General features: G+C 37.9%; 1 protein-coding gene across 2 annotated transcripts in view; it reads right to left on the bottom strand.

The window, feature by feature from the left end:
* Window positions 1–16,928, bottom strand: part of agap3 (ArfGAP with GTPase domain, ankyrin repeat and PH domain 3) — a 143,590-nt gene that overhangs the window by 22,472 nt on the left and 104,190 nt on the right. For both annotated transcript variants that reach the window (XM_028021857.1, XM_028021856.1), the window contains exon 13: window positions 8,814–8,963. In XM_028021857.1, the coding sequence (XP_027877658.1) occupies window positions 8,814–8,963 (150 nt within the window). The remainder of the gene's footprint in view (window positions 1–8,813; window positions 8,964–16,928) is intronic.

The raw sequence follows: 16,928 nt of genomic DNA, 5'->3' as shown, positions 1-16,928 counted from the left end.
AGGGCTTGTGGACCAGATTAGCACCTCAGGGCTGTGGTGCTGAGCCCAGCTGTGTTGTCTATAAGGCAAACTCCATCAGGCATCTACTCTGTCTAAGCCTCTCAAAGCCCTCTGGAGATCAGTGTGACAAACCCTCAGAAAGGACTCAGCTGACAGCTCGTCACCTTGAGGACTCTGTGTTTGATTAATTTGTGCGAATGTTCAGTCGGAAACGGCAACAAGGTGCGGAGAAACACAAGGTGAGTTATAGTTTTTTTTTTGTTTCAGTGCATTGTGTTGCACCGTATGCATGCGTCAGGCAGTCACTTAAAGAAGTGCTCGCCGTTCCCCGTGAATTAACGAGCAGTTGGGAAGAACAGGCCAAGGCGGTGCCATCTGTAAATGTCACAGGCACTGCTTGCTCATTTTACACATCATTAAAGCCAATATTCCTAACCTGTATCAGAGCAATCAGGAGCAGGCCATTACTGCGACAGGGCCCCCGAGGGAACCACGACCAAACTCAGAGAGAAAAGAGCAGCGAAAAAAGAAAGATACTGAGCACGCTTTCTATCTGCTTGACACACATGTACACGCACCCTTGCACACTTGCATATGCATGCTCAAACAAGCAAAGAACTAACTTCCAACAATGAACAAACACATGAAATCAGCACCAGTATTGCTGCGCTAATAGCTACTGCATTAGCAACTGCGACAAATGAAAACAGGGCCAATTATACAAGTATCTGTGGGCAGTGTGCATAGACCCCAAATGAGAATCTTGTTATTCCTTTCTCTTCATACTGTGGTGCTCAGAAAGCTAAGCCATTACAAGAGTGGAAGCTCCAGGGACAGCTTTGGGAAATGAGAGTGAGTCTGGGAGTGACAAAACAAAGTATTGAGATAAACACCCACCATTAGCACAGGCAGTTAAACCTCCATTTCCTAATCCTCAGCTGGACTCCAGAGGATATTAACCCTCAGTTTACTAAGGTGCAGGACAATCGGATGCTCAATGTAAACTAAACACCTCAACTAATAGCCCCATGTTATTTTTCTACTGACTTAAAACCCACACTACTTATGAAATTCATTTAAAGTAAAAATGGTACACATTTTGATCTGTGAACAAACTCTGTCCATTAGGAATTTCACAAATGAATTTTCAATCTCGGTGCAGAACAAACCCAGTGTTTTTCCAATTAGTGATCATACCGTATAGTAAGGCTTAACATGCTGGGCTGAGAACAACATGTATTGGCTATCAATGAATGAAGAAAACTCCAAAACAGCTATACTGCATCAGTAAGGTGTTTAAAATAAAGTTACTAAAAGCACAGATGTAACATCTTGAGACATCTCTATGGTTCATTCAGATCATGAGAGAGAGAAAGATTTTCAGCAGAAAACAGGAAGGCTGAACACAAAACAGCAAAGTTTTTTCTTTTTTGTCCATTTGAGATTTCAACCTTTGTCTGCTTTGGAACATATGAATTGGCAAATGTTGGCAGCCTTTTGGAAATATCATCATTCAGGTTAGGATCTGCATTTTATAGAATGTACAGATAGAGCCAGTTGTGTTTGGAGTAATAGCTACAATAACCATGCTAATTACCAAGATGAGATGCTAAAAAGAGTTTAGATTTATAGCCCGAGTCCTTATTTGCATGGTGGTCGGGTCGGATCGAGCTCAGGCTTCTGTGGCTCGTTTAATAAGCCCACAACACATAAAGGACATAAAACACTAATCGGGAATGCACAAACGGAAGTTGTGTTAATCTACTTGTAATCTAAATAGAAGAAATGACAGATTACCCGGATGAGGAAAGAAAGTAACGTCCAAAAGTCAAGTAGACTTTAAAAACTGCAGCACACTGGACAACTAATGCTTACATGAACTCGCCCCATTCTGTTCGTCTGATTTGCACTTGACTCACCCTGTGATTACAAAAAGCAACAAAATGGAGCTGGAAGATCGTAAACAAAATCTTAAAGAAGTTGAACGTAGTACTTAAATGGTGGTCTAAAACTTAGATCAGTAAAGTCTTAATAAAAAAAAAAAAAATTAAATTTACTTTGGGTTTGGGCCTATAATTAAAGGTAATCAGTCAGGTTTTATTGGGCTCAGACACAAAGTCTATGCCAGGTTGGAATTTTAATTTATGTCTGGTCTAAACTCTATCCTAAAGCCAATTTAAAATGTTAATTCATCTTAGCATTTTTATCCTTTTTAAAGGAGTGTTAGTAAAGCCCTGTTTCACATAGACTCATCGTTCACATAGTTGCATGACATAACATCTACTGATAAAAGCTTTACAAAAACTGAGGATAGAAAATCTGCCAGACATTTCTTATTGGTACATTGCTATTCTAAATACTACAAAAGGATAAAAAGTCTGCACTTTGGGCAGGCCAAAAGACAGTCATTATGTTGATACTAAAATAGGCCTGTATTAAATAATAATGCATTGCAACTCTAGGGTTAGATTCTGAAAAAGCACCTTGGAATGTATAAACATACATTAATAAAGCCTTGCGGGGCACAACCATTCATTCTCTATAATTAGTCACAGGAAACACCAACAAAGCTCATTATTCCATTGTACTTTGACTGCAGTGCATACAACTTGTCTTGACCTTGATGAATAACAATGTGCAGAAGGCTTATTCTGAATGTAAGATAAAATTACGATAAACTGAGAGAGGTCAAAAGATGTCAAAAAAGCTGAGCAGCTTAGTCACAAACAAGATAAGCCTTGTAGGTTGTAATCAAATTTAATAGAAGAAATTTATTCATCACTACCTGTTGCTGACCTTTGGCTTTATATACAGAACACATTTAGACTTTTGAACATGAAGTCTAAGAACTTTCTTCATGCAGTAGTTTTTACAACAAAATTATGTCTGCTTCTATTTACAACTGCTTAAAGATTCTCAGCTTTAAGCAATATTTTTAGTGAAATATGTTTTTTATTTGGTTGGGGCAAGCAGATAAAATGTACAACATTTTGGAAATTGCCTAGTGTTGTCTCTTATTCCCAAATTATTTATCAATTTCTTATAATTTTTGGCAATATGAGTAACATTTGTTACCAACTAAATTACTTTGAGAGAAAAAAAAGTTTCACAATAGTTCAGGCTTGAATATTTTTATTTTGCTGTTATTGTATTACTTAAAGTTATTGTTTATGATTTGTAAGTCACTATACACTGTTTACAACTAAACATTTACCATTGTTTAAAACTGGGATTGTGCACCTTCAAAGAACATGAAACTTCAAAAACACCAAACAGACCTCAATCTCAGAGATCCCTATCCAAACTTGAAGTAGATTGAAATTCAACACTCAGGAAATGTTCTTCAGTCACATAACAATGAAAGCTTAAAAATTTATAATGCAGCCCCCAGCAATACTTTGCAAGCACAATATTTTGTAATAATTGTGACAAAAAGTAAACAGTACTATAGATGCATTTACATAATTAAAAAAGGCAAAGGTCTTAGAATGGAGTTAAGTCGATTGGATTCATCTAACTCCATTGGATAAAAATACCCTTATATTCTAAGTAGGTTTGCTTATTAAATGCTAATCTAATCTCGAAACTAATGTACACACATGCCAATGAGAAAGGGTGAAGATGTTCACCTTACTGCAAAGTCAGTGACTCAAACCTTTTAAAATATTAAAAAGGTATTTCATTTGATATTTTTTGATATTTTAATATCATAACTATGATGATTGAACTGAATTGACTATATTTTTCTGTGCATAAATTTGATATATTTTAGTAAAGTGGCTTGAAACAATGTTGGTGGTGAATCTGCACCTTATAAATAAATTGAACTTAATGGAACCAATTTGTATTTTACAAAAATGGTAATATTTAATAACTATTAAACCTAATTGTTGAACACCATTGCCTAAACTAAGCAATTTGCTTCAAGGCGGAATAGAGATGCATCAATATGAAAGTTTGGGCCAACATCAACATCTGAAATTAATATAGCTGTTATTGCTGATTACTGATATTTACAAATATTTGTATTTCTCTAGCCTTTTGACACCATGAAAAATTACCTCACCGACATTGCCTAGCTGCTTCAGTCACTATCACATGACTAAACAAATACCACATGACTAACCTCCTTCCATCCCTCTTCAGAAATACAAATGGCAACAAGATGGAAATAAATATCGGTTGTTAATATTGGTCCAGTTATATTTGTCGGACTGATATCAAACTGTTAAAAGAATGACTAACATACGCTAATATGAGATGAAAATGCCAAGCTCTGATGCAGCTGTTGTCCCCAAATAGTTTTTAGACATAGAGTTAAGATTGTTTATACGCTTTTTACTTCATGTACTCATAATATTTTCGTGTATCCCCGCTAAAATGTTGACTTGAATCTGATAGAAAATACGTGAACTGGGGTAAAGATTAAGGTGATGCCAAAGGCCTTAAAATATCAAAAATGTGCAACTCATTATAGAAGATGAAAGGTGAAAAATACCAGTCGAAACATAAGAAGGCTTTTGCTACTGTAGTTCCACAAAATAACAGAAATAATTTTCTTTTTAAATTATACTCATAGTGCATTGTATTAATGGAGTCTGCGTATTTTTCCAATCACTAACATATGAACGTCAACAATTCTTTTAGAAATTTCTACTCTAAGACTTTTAATTGTTAAGGATATGTACAACTTCCTGTTGCTGTAGTTCTACATTTATGTACCTGCACCTCAGATGACATCTCAAGAAATCCCTATATTCCTTGTAGAAACTGCATTACAAAAAGTACAACTTCAAATAAAAATCAACAAACCTGAAAATAATTTAGAGCTCTAATTTAAAAATAGAAAATTATAATTTTGAAAAAAACCCAACATATACTCAACTGTGTTTTTTGCTATAGTAAAATCTGCTCCGTTTAAACCCAGTGCCGAGTTGTATTTTTAAGAAAATGCCAAAAAATTTAACTAATGTGAGTTAAATGTGATCTCTCAGGACCTGAACACCTTTGGACATAAAGGCATTCAGGGCCACCATTAGCTCTTGTTTTCTCCCTAATTTCTGTGACCTTAGCAAGAATAAATAACATCCTTCATAAAAACTTGAAACATCAGGAGCCTTTCATCACAATTTGCTTCCATCAATTCAATTCCATATTCGATTCACACTAAACCCAACAATGAGCATTTGATGGTTTTTTGGATTCTTTTTCGAAAAAAGAGAAATACATTAATGATGCTCTCTGACAGTCTGCATTAATCAGAAGGGCTCCCCTTGAACACAAGTCTTTATCGGCCATCGATTTTCCAGTGGGTTTATGGCGAGCGACACACGGAGAGAGCTCGTCGCCAGGCGGCTGCTGGGAAACACATTACGGGGCTGTCAGTTGTCTCGCCATGCATCCTGCATCATTCTTTAAGCACATGAGAAGTTCATTACAGCACACAGCTCTGACAGTGCATAGGATATTAGGGACTGTGTCCCTTGCACACAATCTTAAAGGAACCTTAGTACACTGTCCAGAGGAGACTTTATGTTTATGTGCCTTGACTTACATACATCAAATCATGACTATATGAAGAATTGGTTTTTCATTCTATAATTTACTTAATAAACATCAGGCTGCAGGGATATAAGAACAGCATTTTTGTGGTATTAAAGACCTTAAAAAGCTTTGTCAAGGACAAGTCTACCTCACAAAGCTCTGTGTAGCTGCTGTCAGCATGAGACCTCATCTGATAAAGTAACTAAATATTTAAGGGCTTTAAGCTTGATGCTCTGCACCATTGTTTGAGACTCTTATTTTGAAGTAAGACAGGAAGCAGTCCTGAAATTCCTGCCTTAATATGTTTTGAGTTTGTTGATGTCACTTGATGAGGATTGAAAAAGCCTCCACCATTTGACAATACCACCAATGGCTAATTGCCAATAACTAACTGCTTGCAGCTGACATTGCTAAACTAAAGGGATCTAGAGTGCATCTTATCAGCACTAGTTTAGAACTGAAAATACATTGATTGGTCAAACTGTAACTACATATTTTTGCGCTGCATAGAGATTATGCAGCGCAAAGTTGTAGAACTTTTGCAAATCCTGAATTTTATTTGTGAAAAACTGACAAACACCACTTTATAAAGAAATTTCAAAAATGGATAATAGATGAAAAAAAGTCATTTTAAAAACAACAATAAATATAGCAGGTGGTAATTTCATTTTTGATTAAGCATATCAAAACTAAAATAAAATTACAGTTTTAATAATTACAGTATTAATAAGTACATTATTAAAACAGTCATAATGGCATATTATTTTAGCAGTTGCAATTATTCTTGCTTTTCTATATTGAATAAAAGCAGTTAAATAATGCATTTTGTTTTAATACCTGTGTCACTACTGCAATTCTGTTATACTGTGATGTTTTTCTAAAAAAAAAAAAAAAAAAAAACTGTAAGAATCTCAAACCAGCCCATTCCTATTGGTGAATATAACTAGATAATAGCACTTTTGCCATCCTGGAGTAGACTTCTTCTAAGTACTGGCAGTGGTGGTACATTTGAAAATGATGCAGTGACAGCTTCTCCAGGCTCCAAAGAACATCCCACACGTCCCATGCTGACCAAAATGATATCTCACCTTAAAACGCTCGTGCTGTTTTGATTTATGATGCTTCACAACTACTAAAATTCAATTTCAGCCCGCAGTGCATGCCTCTGATTGCCCTGTAAATGAGATAAACTGATAGCAATTTATTCAAGGATCCCACCTCTCCTCTTTTTTTTATTTCTTGCCTTCTCTCTCTCTCTCTCTCTCCTATTCTTCTAACAGGACATGCAGCTCATATCCTTAGAATTGGGTGAATCCAATATTTAAGCGATATGTCTGTATTGTGGAGCGTTCAGCTGAACAGACATGCTGATGCTAATAGAAAACCTTGCAGAGAAGAATGAGATAGATAGAAAACAATGTGCATGTTTGATGATGTGAGAAACATTCAGAATCTGCCTCCTCCAGTCTGATTGCTCTTAAACTTCTTTCTCAAGAAGTCCAGGAGTAAACAGACAAATGGATGAGGTTTGAAGATGTTTGACAAAGCCAGCTGTCACTCGGCTAAGAACTTTCATGTGCCAGGAGATACACATTAAGAGCTAAGTAATGTCAAATAAAACTCAAGTAAGGATGCTGTGAGATGCAGGCTGATTATGTACATACATAGAGCTGCAGCTCCTGACATACTGTCAAAACATAAATCATGATGCCAAATCCAGAATATTAAAATATTTGGCCCAGTATGACTACTGAAACAGAGGTTGATATTGCCACATAAGACTCTATAGTACCACTTATGTCACAGCACTTATCACTGTGATGCTGATGATGTTCCCTCTGTACAACAATGTGGTCAACAGACCCATTCAGACTTTAAAGAGGCTGTCAGAAACTGGGATAAAAAAGTATAATGATTATAAATGCTAAGCCCCATTTAGGAGGCGTCAATGCCATTGTTGTTGTTATCCAGCATATCAATCTTGTTGATTGATCATCCCGTTTGGGTGACATCAGTTTTATGGCCTCTGAAATGCGTCTCAGTGTTTTCACAATACCATCCAATTAGGGCTCTCCATTCATCATTGGGCTGAGGAATCATTATTAATTGGGTGGAGAGCTGACTGCCACTCCCCTGCTGAGGACGGCCACATTCACTATTCATGCAACGGTAAAATAAATTGGGGCTGAACAGGGGGTCGCATAGAGACAGAAAACTACACACCTTTATATTCATCATATACACATAAACTCTGAATCGAGATTACTATGTAGTGTTTTTTATTTTTTCATCATGACAGTTTGTGTTCTTGTAATCTAGAAATGCAGTAATGATAACATCTCTGAAACATTCTATCCAGTGGTGTGTTGTTCTTCAATAACAGATATACATTAACGATATTAACACAGCTGGGTAATGAAGTACGTGTTTCTAATGCGTATATTTCAGAAAATACAAAACACACCAACAAAAATCGCTTCAAATTCTGCTTAACATGTATGCGGGTTCATGACATCACAATAGGAGCATGAACAAGCCAATCAGCTGTTGCTAACAAACACAACATGTTTGATGTATTTCTGCAGATTTGTAAGTATTTGTTTCTTGTTCCAGTCTCCTATGATCCTCTTTCAAAACCGTTACCTTGTGTTTTATCGTCATCAGATGTTTTGAAAATTCTCACACACCACAAAATATGGAATGCTGGCAAGATGGAACACAACTAAACACATCTTAAGGAGGAGGCTGGTTAAAAACACACAAATAAAGAGTAAAAAAAAGAAAACGCTAATAAATGAAAGTCAAGACAATTTTGCTCAGCTGCCTTAAGGCTTGATTAAAGTCAGAGATGTGGATGCTTGATTTTGGGATTTTAAATATTTAACAAAATAGAATGACAATTAGAAAAACTGGCCATGACATGTCCTGTAGGTGACATGCTGTACTAAAAGTGATGCTGACACAATTTACAGAAAAGTCTTGGTAGTAGTTTTATGTGGAACAAGAACATTTACACAAAGTCTAGTTACAGAAGTTGTGAGGTGAATGACAAAGGGTACTTGCTCAGATCTGACTTATCTATAAGAACAACCAGTAACAGCAAATGGGACCTTCTTAAAAAAAAATATATCCAATGAAGCAACAATTTAAATCTATGTTCCTATTTTGTGTTGGTGGATTTGCACGTTAAAACTGTCTTTGTTTTTTTGTTGCTCTAAGAAAATGACCCACAGTTCAGAAAAATAGTAAAGTTATGTCCTTTGTCATACCATCATTGCCCGCTGATAGGCCATCCGGCTTTGTGATGCCCGTGCTCTTTTTCCGCCTGTGTTTCTTGCGGTTGGCGTGCGGCGAGGGAGGAGGCTCAAGTTTAGGACTCGTGGCACTGCTGGAAGTAGCAGGATCAGTCATCCCATTGGCTGAATGAACACAAAGCAACACTTGATAAGAAAGAAATAATGCATGCTTTTTATTTATTATTCAGAAATACTTAAGGCTATGGAATAATTTTTTTTTAAACAAAAAGAACATGAAAATGTGAAATAACAATAAGAATATAACGTCAAAAAAGAAGACAAAAAGTTTTCTTTTTGACTATGTATGACTATGTACACTCCATCATGCTCAACATTAAATACGCTATCTTTCATTAAAATTGTTTTTAAATCTAGTTAGAATGTTCAGTATGATTAATCATGAAATTAAAATAATGACATTTTACTTTTTATTTATTTTGTGTTGAGGGCAACAAACACCCCTGTTGAAAATGTGAAGTAAAAGTGTAAATTTAGGCAAAGTATTAAAGAAATGTAAACTATTTAAGCTCCATTTAACAATAATGTTAATGTTAATAATAAAATGGTAAAAATGCATCAGTTCAGCTTTAAAATTAAATCAGAATTCAGTGAAACGTTTTATAATTGATTTTTAGCACCATCTCTGCTCTGAGACGACTGGTAGTCTGCATAAATGGACAAGTCGCTTTAATTTCCAAATACTGGGTTTCTGAGGGATCGTAAAATGTCATGATGAGTCCCAAATGTACACAATAATTTTTTTGCATTTATACATTTTAAGCCTTAAAAATATAACATATAATCTGATTTTTCATCTTACAAGTTTACATGCCATTTGCCTCTTAAACTTATTCTTTTTTTGAATTATTATTATTTTTTTCATGTTGTAATTTTGACAAAGAAATTAGGGTGTGATTGTGTTGTGGCAAAGCTTTAAAATTCATGATGTAGGGCGACAAATACCCCTGTCGGAAGGTGTTTAACACCCAGCATTGAAATTTTTCCACAAACCAGTAGATATAACCCCCCAAAAACATGGGAAATTGGCTTATTAATAGGAATCCAAATGTTCTTGTTACCTTATCAATTACTAGCTTCCTTTAGGATGAGTATATGTTTAATAAGCTTAAAAAAGTTTTTAATAGTTGATTTAAATCTTTTGTCTGCATAATAAATGCCTTGCTGCTGAAATGTGCTATACAAATAAAATTTGATTGATTGAATAATATTACATAATGTTATGATGCTTAATGTACAAGGTTCTTTGTAAAAGATGCTTAAGTTAGGTAATATACTGTATGTGGAAAAGCAACTGACTGAGAGAGGTAAAATAGTTTAAGGAAATTTGGCATGGTAAATGTATAGTACTTTGTTGCTTAATTACTAATTAAGTTTAGAAACCAAATGAGTAAAGTTATGATAACTTTAAATGATTGTAATTTATGTAGGCTGTAATTTTAAATCAAAATGGCCTTAAACACATTTAACAATTGTAGCTACAGAAGCAGAAAACCAACAGATAATGTTTTGCAGATACAGACCTTGTGTTAACATGAGAAAATGGCATTGGCTCAATGAGGAAAGTACATACATCCCTACATTTTTGGCATTTATTGCTCCCTACCAGTCTGCAAAAGGAGAGACCATTGTAGAAATGCACCTGATATGAATTTTGAAGCTGAAATTAAATTTTTGACATTTATAAGGCTTTAATGATACTGTGATGTCCCCCAAGAACTATGATATTTAGCCTGTTTAGCCTTTCTATCTTGAATTGTTTAAATGAGGATGAGCTCCCAAGAGGGAGCTCATCCAAGAGGGTGGGCTCCCAAGAGTGAGTGGGCTCTTGGGATGAGCTCTTGGGATGAACTCATCCCAAGAGCTCATCCCATCTCACTCTTGGGATGAGCTCTTTGGAGCTCATCCCAAGAGTGAGAGAGACTAGTGTCTCTAAAATAGGGTGTTACCATCCATCCACCCATACATAACAGATCCAGGTGAAAAACCCAAATGTTTCTCTAAAAAGTAAGGTGCACAGGGCTCCCCGAGCCATCAAAATTGACTCCTTTTGATGTGGAGAAGAAGCTGCTCCATGTTGAGTTTCCCCTGGATGACAGAGCTCCCCACCCTTGTTTTAAATACCATCAAAAACTTACATCTCTGTGCATTCTCTGAAACCTCATTAATATTGGAAATGGCCAACTTTGAGTCTTCTTCAATCAGTAACAGCATTCACACTTAAGAGTATACTTGTAATGCTTCATAGCATTAAATGGTCAGAAAACTGTCAAATTTTTTTCTTCATGTATAAGGATCCTAGTAACACTGAGGATTACAAAAATTAAAACATCCTGAACTTTAAATTTAAATGTATAACATACAAATAATGTCAATACACTGGGAAGCAGCTCAGAAAGAAACTTCAGTTTTAGATGTTTTGAAGGACATGCATGGGTCTGTGAACAAATGGTTACCTGAATTAGCCTTTGGCAAAGCTCACTATATGACTGTCTGACAGTGACAGGGGGCTAAGAACTAGCTTTGTTTCTTGTAAGTGATTTTATAAATGTGATATTAACCTGTGCTACCGTCGGGCAAAGGGACAGGAGGGATGGGAAGATAGCAGGGGTTTGTCAGCTTGCCATCTTTCTGATTTCCTGACATTTGACATCACTTTCCCTTCTTTCCCCCTCCGGATGCCATTAAGAATTTGAGAGAGCAGGGGCCAGAGGCCTGGGGGAAGTGGGAAGGGAGGGCCGGTAGATGGGCCCCATATTGCTCTCTTCTTACCACCCTGTGTGGTGCTGGCAGCATCCTCCATTGTCTCCCATCAAAAGCTCATTGTAGTGTAGCAAACTCCATTCATTTCCCTGCGCACCGTCCCAGCCTCCAGGGGTGGAGTGCAGGAGGACAAGGGACTCAGGGATTATTGCTGTTTTTGTTGCCAGTTGCACATGCTGTAATGTGCGCCACTGTGCCATTAGCCAGTGTACAACATTAGGCCTAATTCGGTCATTACCTTTAGGGAGATGGGGCTGTCTTGGAGGAGTAAGTTGAGCACAGCAGGGGGCTGAAGATGCTTACAGGGCGGGGAGCTCAGAAGGCTGGGGGACACACACTGTTTGAGGCTCAAATATAGAGGATAATACCTGAGACACACATCATTATGTTTGTCCTCAACTTAGAAATTAAGCTTGATGAGCTGACATAAAGAAAAAAATAAATAAATTGTAAGTATTTATTTCTACTTTTATGAAGTCATATTTTACCATAAATAATATTGTTTTTTGGTAAGCAACTACACTGATTATGTGCTTTCACACACACACACAAAAAATGCTGCTTTCGCTGGAGCACATATATTAAGCTCTCTGGTGCTTTGAATGGCAGCGAGCAGCCACACATGTAGCAGCCCTTCGTCGAGGCGTCTGTTTCAATTTTCCTGCTCCCTTACAACAGCCCCCCTGAGACAAGTCATTAGCTGGCTCAGACAGCTGGGGGCACAGGGGTCCTCCGTGTGCACCCTCCCTCCCTTCCTCGCTCTCTTTCCTCCTCCCTTTCCATACCGACTTTTGTCCCGCCAGCACAGCTCCGTATGGCGGGTGGAAGACATGAGCTCCAACCTGCCTCTGAAGTGACACCCAGCATTTGTTTAATGTCGCTTGAGGTTAAAGGGGAGGGCTGTCCCTCGAGGAGCCCCAACCGTGTCATAAACACCTCTAATTATCAATTTCTGGGCCCTAATGTTGTGGAAAATGACCCGTGGTTCTTTTCATTCTGCACCTGAAACGCTCCAGAATCTGTAACACAAAGGTAGAGCTGCAGAGGAAACAACACGAAACTGAGCAGTTTTGTGTTGTGGAATAACTAAGCATCTGAAACCCAATGGATGCATATCAACAATTTTCTGTAAGAGGTTTTAAGCTCTAAACTACACCTAGCTGTTAAATAACATTTGTTAAGATGAGGATTATGAAGTTGAAAGTAATCTGATTGAGAAAGCCCAGAAATCACAGTGGCATTATTAACCGGCTGTTAGTGTGCATGAGGGCCATCAGGACCAAGCTGGGTAATGAGTTGCACTGGGGATCAGGAGACTCTTTACCACTCAGCCACGATCACCTGGGCAGCAGAATAGGTACGAGGCTAACATGTGATTACAGTGTATTACACTCCCACCACGTAGATGACAGCTTAAACGTGCTTCAGGATGAAGGCTGAGGGTGAGACAAAGAGAGCGCTGCAAGCAGACTCTTGTCTTTATCAGAGCCACACTGAGAGAGAGAAAGAAAGAGCTAGAGTGAGAGAGAAAGAGAGAGCAATGGTTGGGGGGAGGAGCTGGGGGGTGAAGGAAGGAGGGAGTTATTTCATTTTTATTCAAGAGGCTCAAGGTAAGGAGTGCCATGATTCCCCCAGTCCCCTTGACACGGCAGCCCTGCCTGTCCTCAATCAAAGCCAACGGCTGCAATTAATGGCAAAAATTAGAAACAATCACCGCCTCCCCCTTATTATCCTCAATTAGAGCGTACTAATCAAGGCCTGATCGCGCTCTGCTGCTCTCTCCAAACTAAATGTCAAACTTCATTACAACCTGGCTTAGAAATCAAACGCCCCACACGCTATCACCCTCGCATCGGGAGGCCGACGTATAAAATAAAGCGCAGAGGAAAGAGGCGATCCGTGTGATAAGGAGCTGGATTGGAAAGTTGTTATGCTGTTCATCAACTGCAAAGGAATTTCAGAAGAGCAGATGGTTCGGACACTATCCAAGTCCAAGAAAATACTTTTCTTGGTTTGCTAAGTGATGATAAGAAGGAACTGTCTGTATAAGACAGAAAGAGTATTAGGTAAAGCAAAAACATTCTGTGGCACAATTCACTCCATGTTCTTTACTGCTTAACCATATCTGCATACGCAGTATTTGGAGCAATACTTACAAATGCTGATTATCGTCATTATCTATTTTGCGAAAGAAAGCACCAAGGATAATCTATTTTATAGAGAGAACATAGACGTCTAAAAGAAGAATATTAAAATAAAATAATCCAATTCTCTCGTACTGCACAAATCACATCAAAACAATTTCCAGACAAATTTAAGGACACAAATAAGGCTATAATATCCTGCAGTCCATGCACCATTAAAGACCACTCAGCCTATGAGACATCAACTTTGAGGCTATTCTTTAGGTTTTAAAAAATCTTGTGCAATTACTCTCTAATTTCTGCGTTTTTTCAGATTTTTTTGATGAACTTAACTTTACTCACTCCTTGACCCTGACTTCAGTAACCGCCATCAGCAATCCTATGACAATGCTCAGATGACTGAACTGCGAGAGTTTAATCCAGGTTCGAAAGATTGAGGCACATGACAGAGAGCAGCATCTAAACAAGCTCTCAGCACATTAAGAATGAGCATCCTTATGAGTAGAAGCAATAAAAAAAATTGGGTCGGGATTTAATCAAAAAAGCAGTGCTCAATATTCAAGAGATGCTCCTAACCCTGCCTCTGCCTTTGCATCAGTACGTTTACAAATGAGAGCCCTCTTTAAGTAATATGGAAATGGTTACCTGGCTAAAATGCATTCATTCTCCTGTGAATCATCAATCTGCTGTTTTTGCATCACATTTTAGGTTATAACCTGCAACCTTCGCCAAGGATAATGGAGTGATTGGGCTTGGTTCAAGTCAATTCTAATGGCAAAACACGAGTACCCTCTTCACAGTGGAACACCCTCTATTGATTATTGAAGACACCTTAGGATGAAAGATAAGCAAGCTGCATTTCAATCAAGTTTATGTTTTCTGATAGGCCAGTCACATTTTACACCACAGGTTCTGCAAGCTGCCTTAATTCAGACTGTGGAGATGAAAGGAGGAATATAAGTTTTTAAGCCCCAAAGACTTTCATCTTAGTGTAAAAGTCTTTAACTGTCTGCACTGACTTTGCACTGATTACAGCAACACTTTTTCTCCTATATACCATATTCTGTCATTTGGCACATTTCTGCTATTGTTTTCAGCTCATTTGCCTCATTCAAGATCATTTGTGGTTACCTTAAAAGTAGCATGGAAATAATTGAAGAAAAATAAAATAATGGAGCAAATTGTGAATCTGATTTAGTTGAAGTCTGGCTGCTGGTTAATGAGCTATGTTAATAGTTAGGGGCTTTTCAGTTTAACAAATATGAAAAAGGAAAAATTCCACTCTTCCTAATTTCCACAGCGCAATGTTTAGGAAGTCCTACTTGTACTGTGCAGCTTGGCTTCTTTATTCGCAAACATTAAACTATAAAACTGTTTTTATTTCTGTCACAGACACAAGCATGCTTTGTGGGAAAAAAAAGCGCACGTACTAACAGCCAACACACACTCGTGTTCATTTATTTGAGGACCCCACGAATCTAAGTAATTCTGCTTTGGGCATGGTGCTGATGGGAGTCGCGGGGGAGAGGAGGAAGGGGGGTGTGATGGAAGTGCCTGCGTCCAGGCAGAATTGATCGTTCGGCAGCTCCAAATGATAGTCAGGCTTGTCTGCGGAACCACGAGGGCCGTGCAGTTGGACTCCAGCAGCGCTCGTAAAGTGCGCTCTTTAAACTGCCGGGGCCCCTGGGAGCCCATGGGGAGGAGGGGAGCCGCCGCCGCGCTAATGAGAACTACCAGAGTGCAAACATGCATGGAAATGACTGTTATTCTGTTGATGTGCATTTAAGTGCTTTTTTACTGCCAACCACAAAGAGAGGGAAATAACTGGTGATGAATGGTACTCCCAAAAAGCATTCATTTTCCTCTTCGGAAGAAAGGAGACGAAAACAGACGAGGTTGGAGGGGGTGGGGGGTGGAGACAGAGAGTAAGATGGAAGGTAAAGACAGGATGGTTTCGGTTGGGGGGGTGTCAGATTTGGTGAATATATTATCTTACTATACGCAAGTACACTGACAAGGCGGCAGTAAGTGGGGATGCATCGATGGCAGAAAGTTAACCTTCACTGTTCCCCTCCTCCAAACAAGCTGCTTCTGTCAAAGAGCAGCAGCCAAAAAGGTCACAGCGATCACAGCCCTGATCACACAATCATGAAAATTAGGCTTGTTTCATCTACATAAAAAAAAGGTCGAAAAAAGCTCAATTACACTGCTGCACTCTAGATCCTTTCTGTTTGTTTTCATCTTGGCATGTGTAACAGAGATTGCACAGGACTTGAATCTGCGACTTAAATTCAAGTCGCTCTTAAATTGCAAAAGCAAAGACTTCAGACCTGAATTAGACCTCTGCTATAAAGACTCAACTCGGGCTCGAGGACCGAGATTCAAGCATTGTAAGGAAATCATTAACATTGTCTCCTCTGATTTACTGCAGTGTATGCAATAAGGTTGTCACAAAACTAAAATTTCAAACTTGATGCCGGTAAAAAGAGAAACACTTCCTACTTGATACTATTGATACTACGAGATAGACAACACAGGTTTCGTTTTAATAAAGGTCAAAACATCATTATCACAAACAGTATGACAATTAGGAAGGTCCTAATTTGTAAAAGATATCAATAAATAACAAGCAGGTCAGCAGTAATCTATATATAATATAACAATATAACAGTAGATGATGCATTATGTACCTTGTACTTAATTAAACATGTCTGAAACCAGGTACCCCAATATTGTACACCGGGATATGGTTCATATAATTGTATGAATCAACTTCCTCCTCCTCTGTCTGCTCTTTGGTTCCATTCTACATCCATAAAACCTCCATTTCAACTTTTTTGGGGATTTGCTTCAGATAGTAAAAATAATGAGAAAAAAAAGGGAAAACACCTTGTTGCCATGGCTTCACATCATAGCAACTGCCCAAAAATAAAAAAGAGCAAAAATTCCTCTGGCTCTAGAGCATCCAAAGATCTGAGGGAATAATTGTCCGAAAACGTAATGCTTCAACTAAAAAAATGATAAACAAAAGTCTACAAAAAGAGCAAATTGGAACTAACCAAGCTGGACTACCGATATTAATTTGATTTTAATTGAGCTACTCCAGCATGCCACAAACATTACTGATGCAATTATAGAATCATGCTGCAATGTAAACCTTTGT

This window comes from Xiphophorus couchianus, chromosome 6, assembly GCF_001444195.1.
Source record: "Xiphophorus couchianus chromosome 6, X_couchianus-1.0, whole genome shotgun sequence".
Taxonomy (NCBI): domain Eukaryota; kingdom Metazoa; phylum Chordata; class Actinopteri; order Cyprinodontiformes; family Poeciliidae; genus Xiphophorus; species Xiphophorus couchianus.
This window is presented reverse-complemented; position numbering and strand designations above follow the sequence as displayed.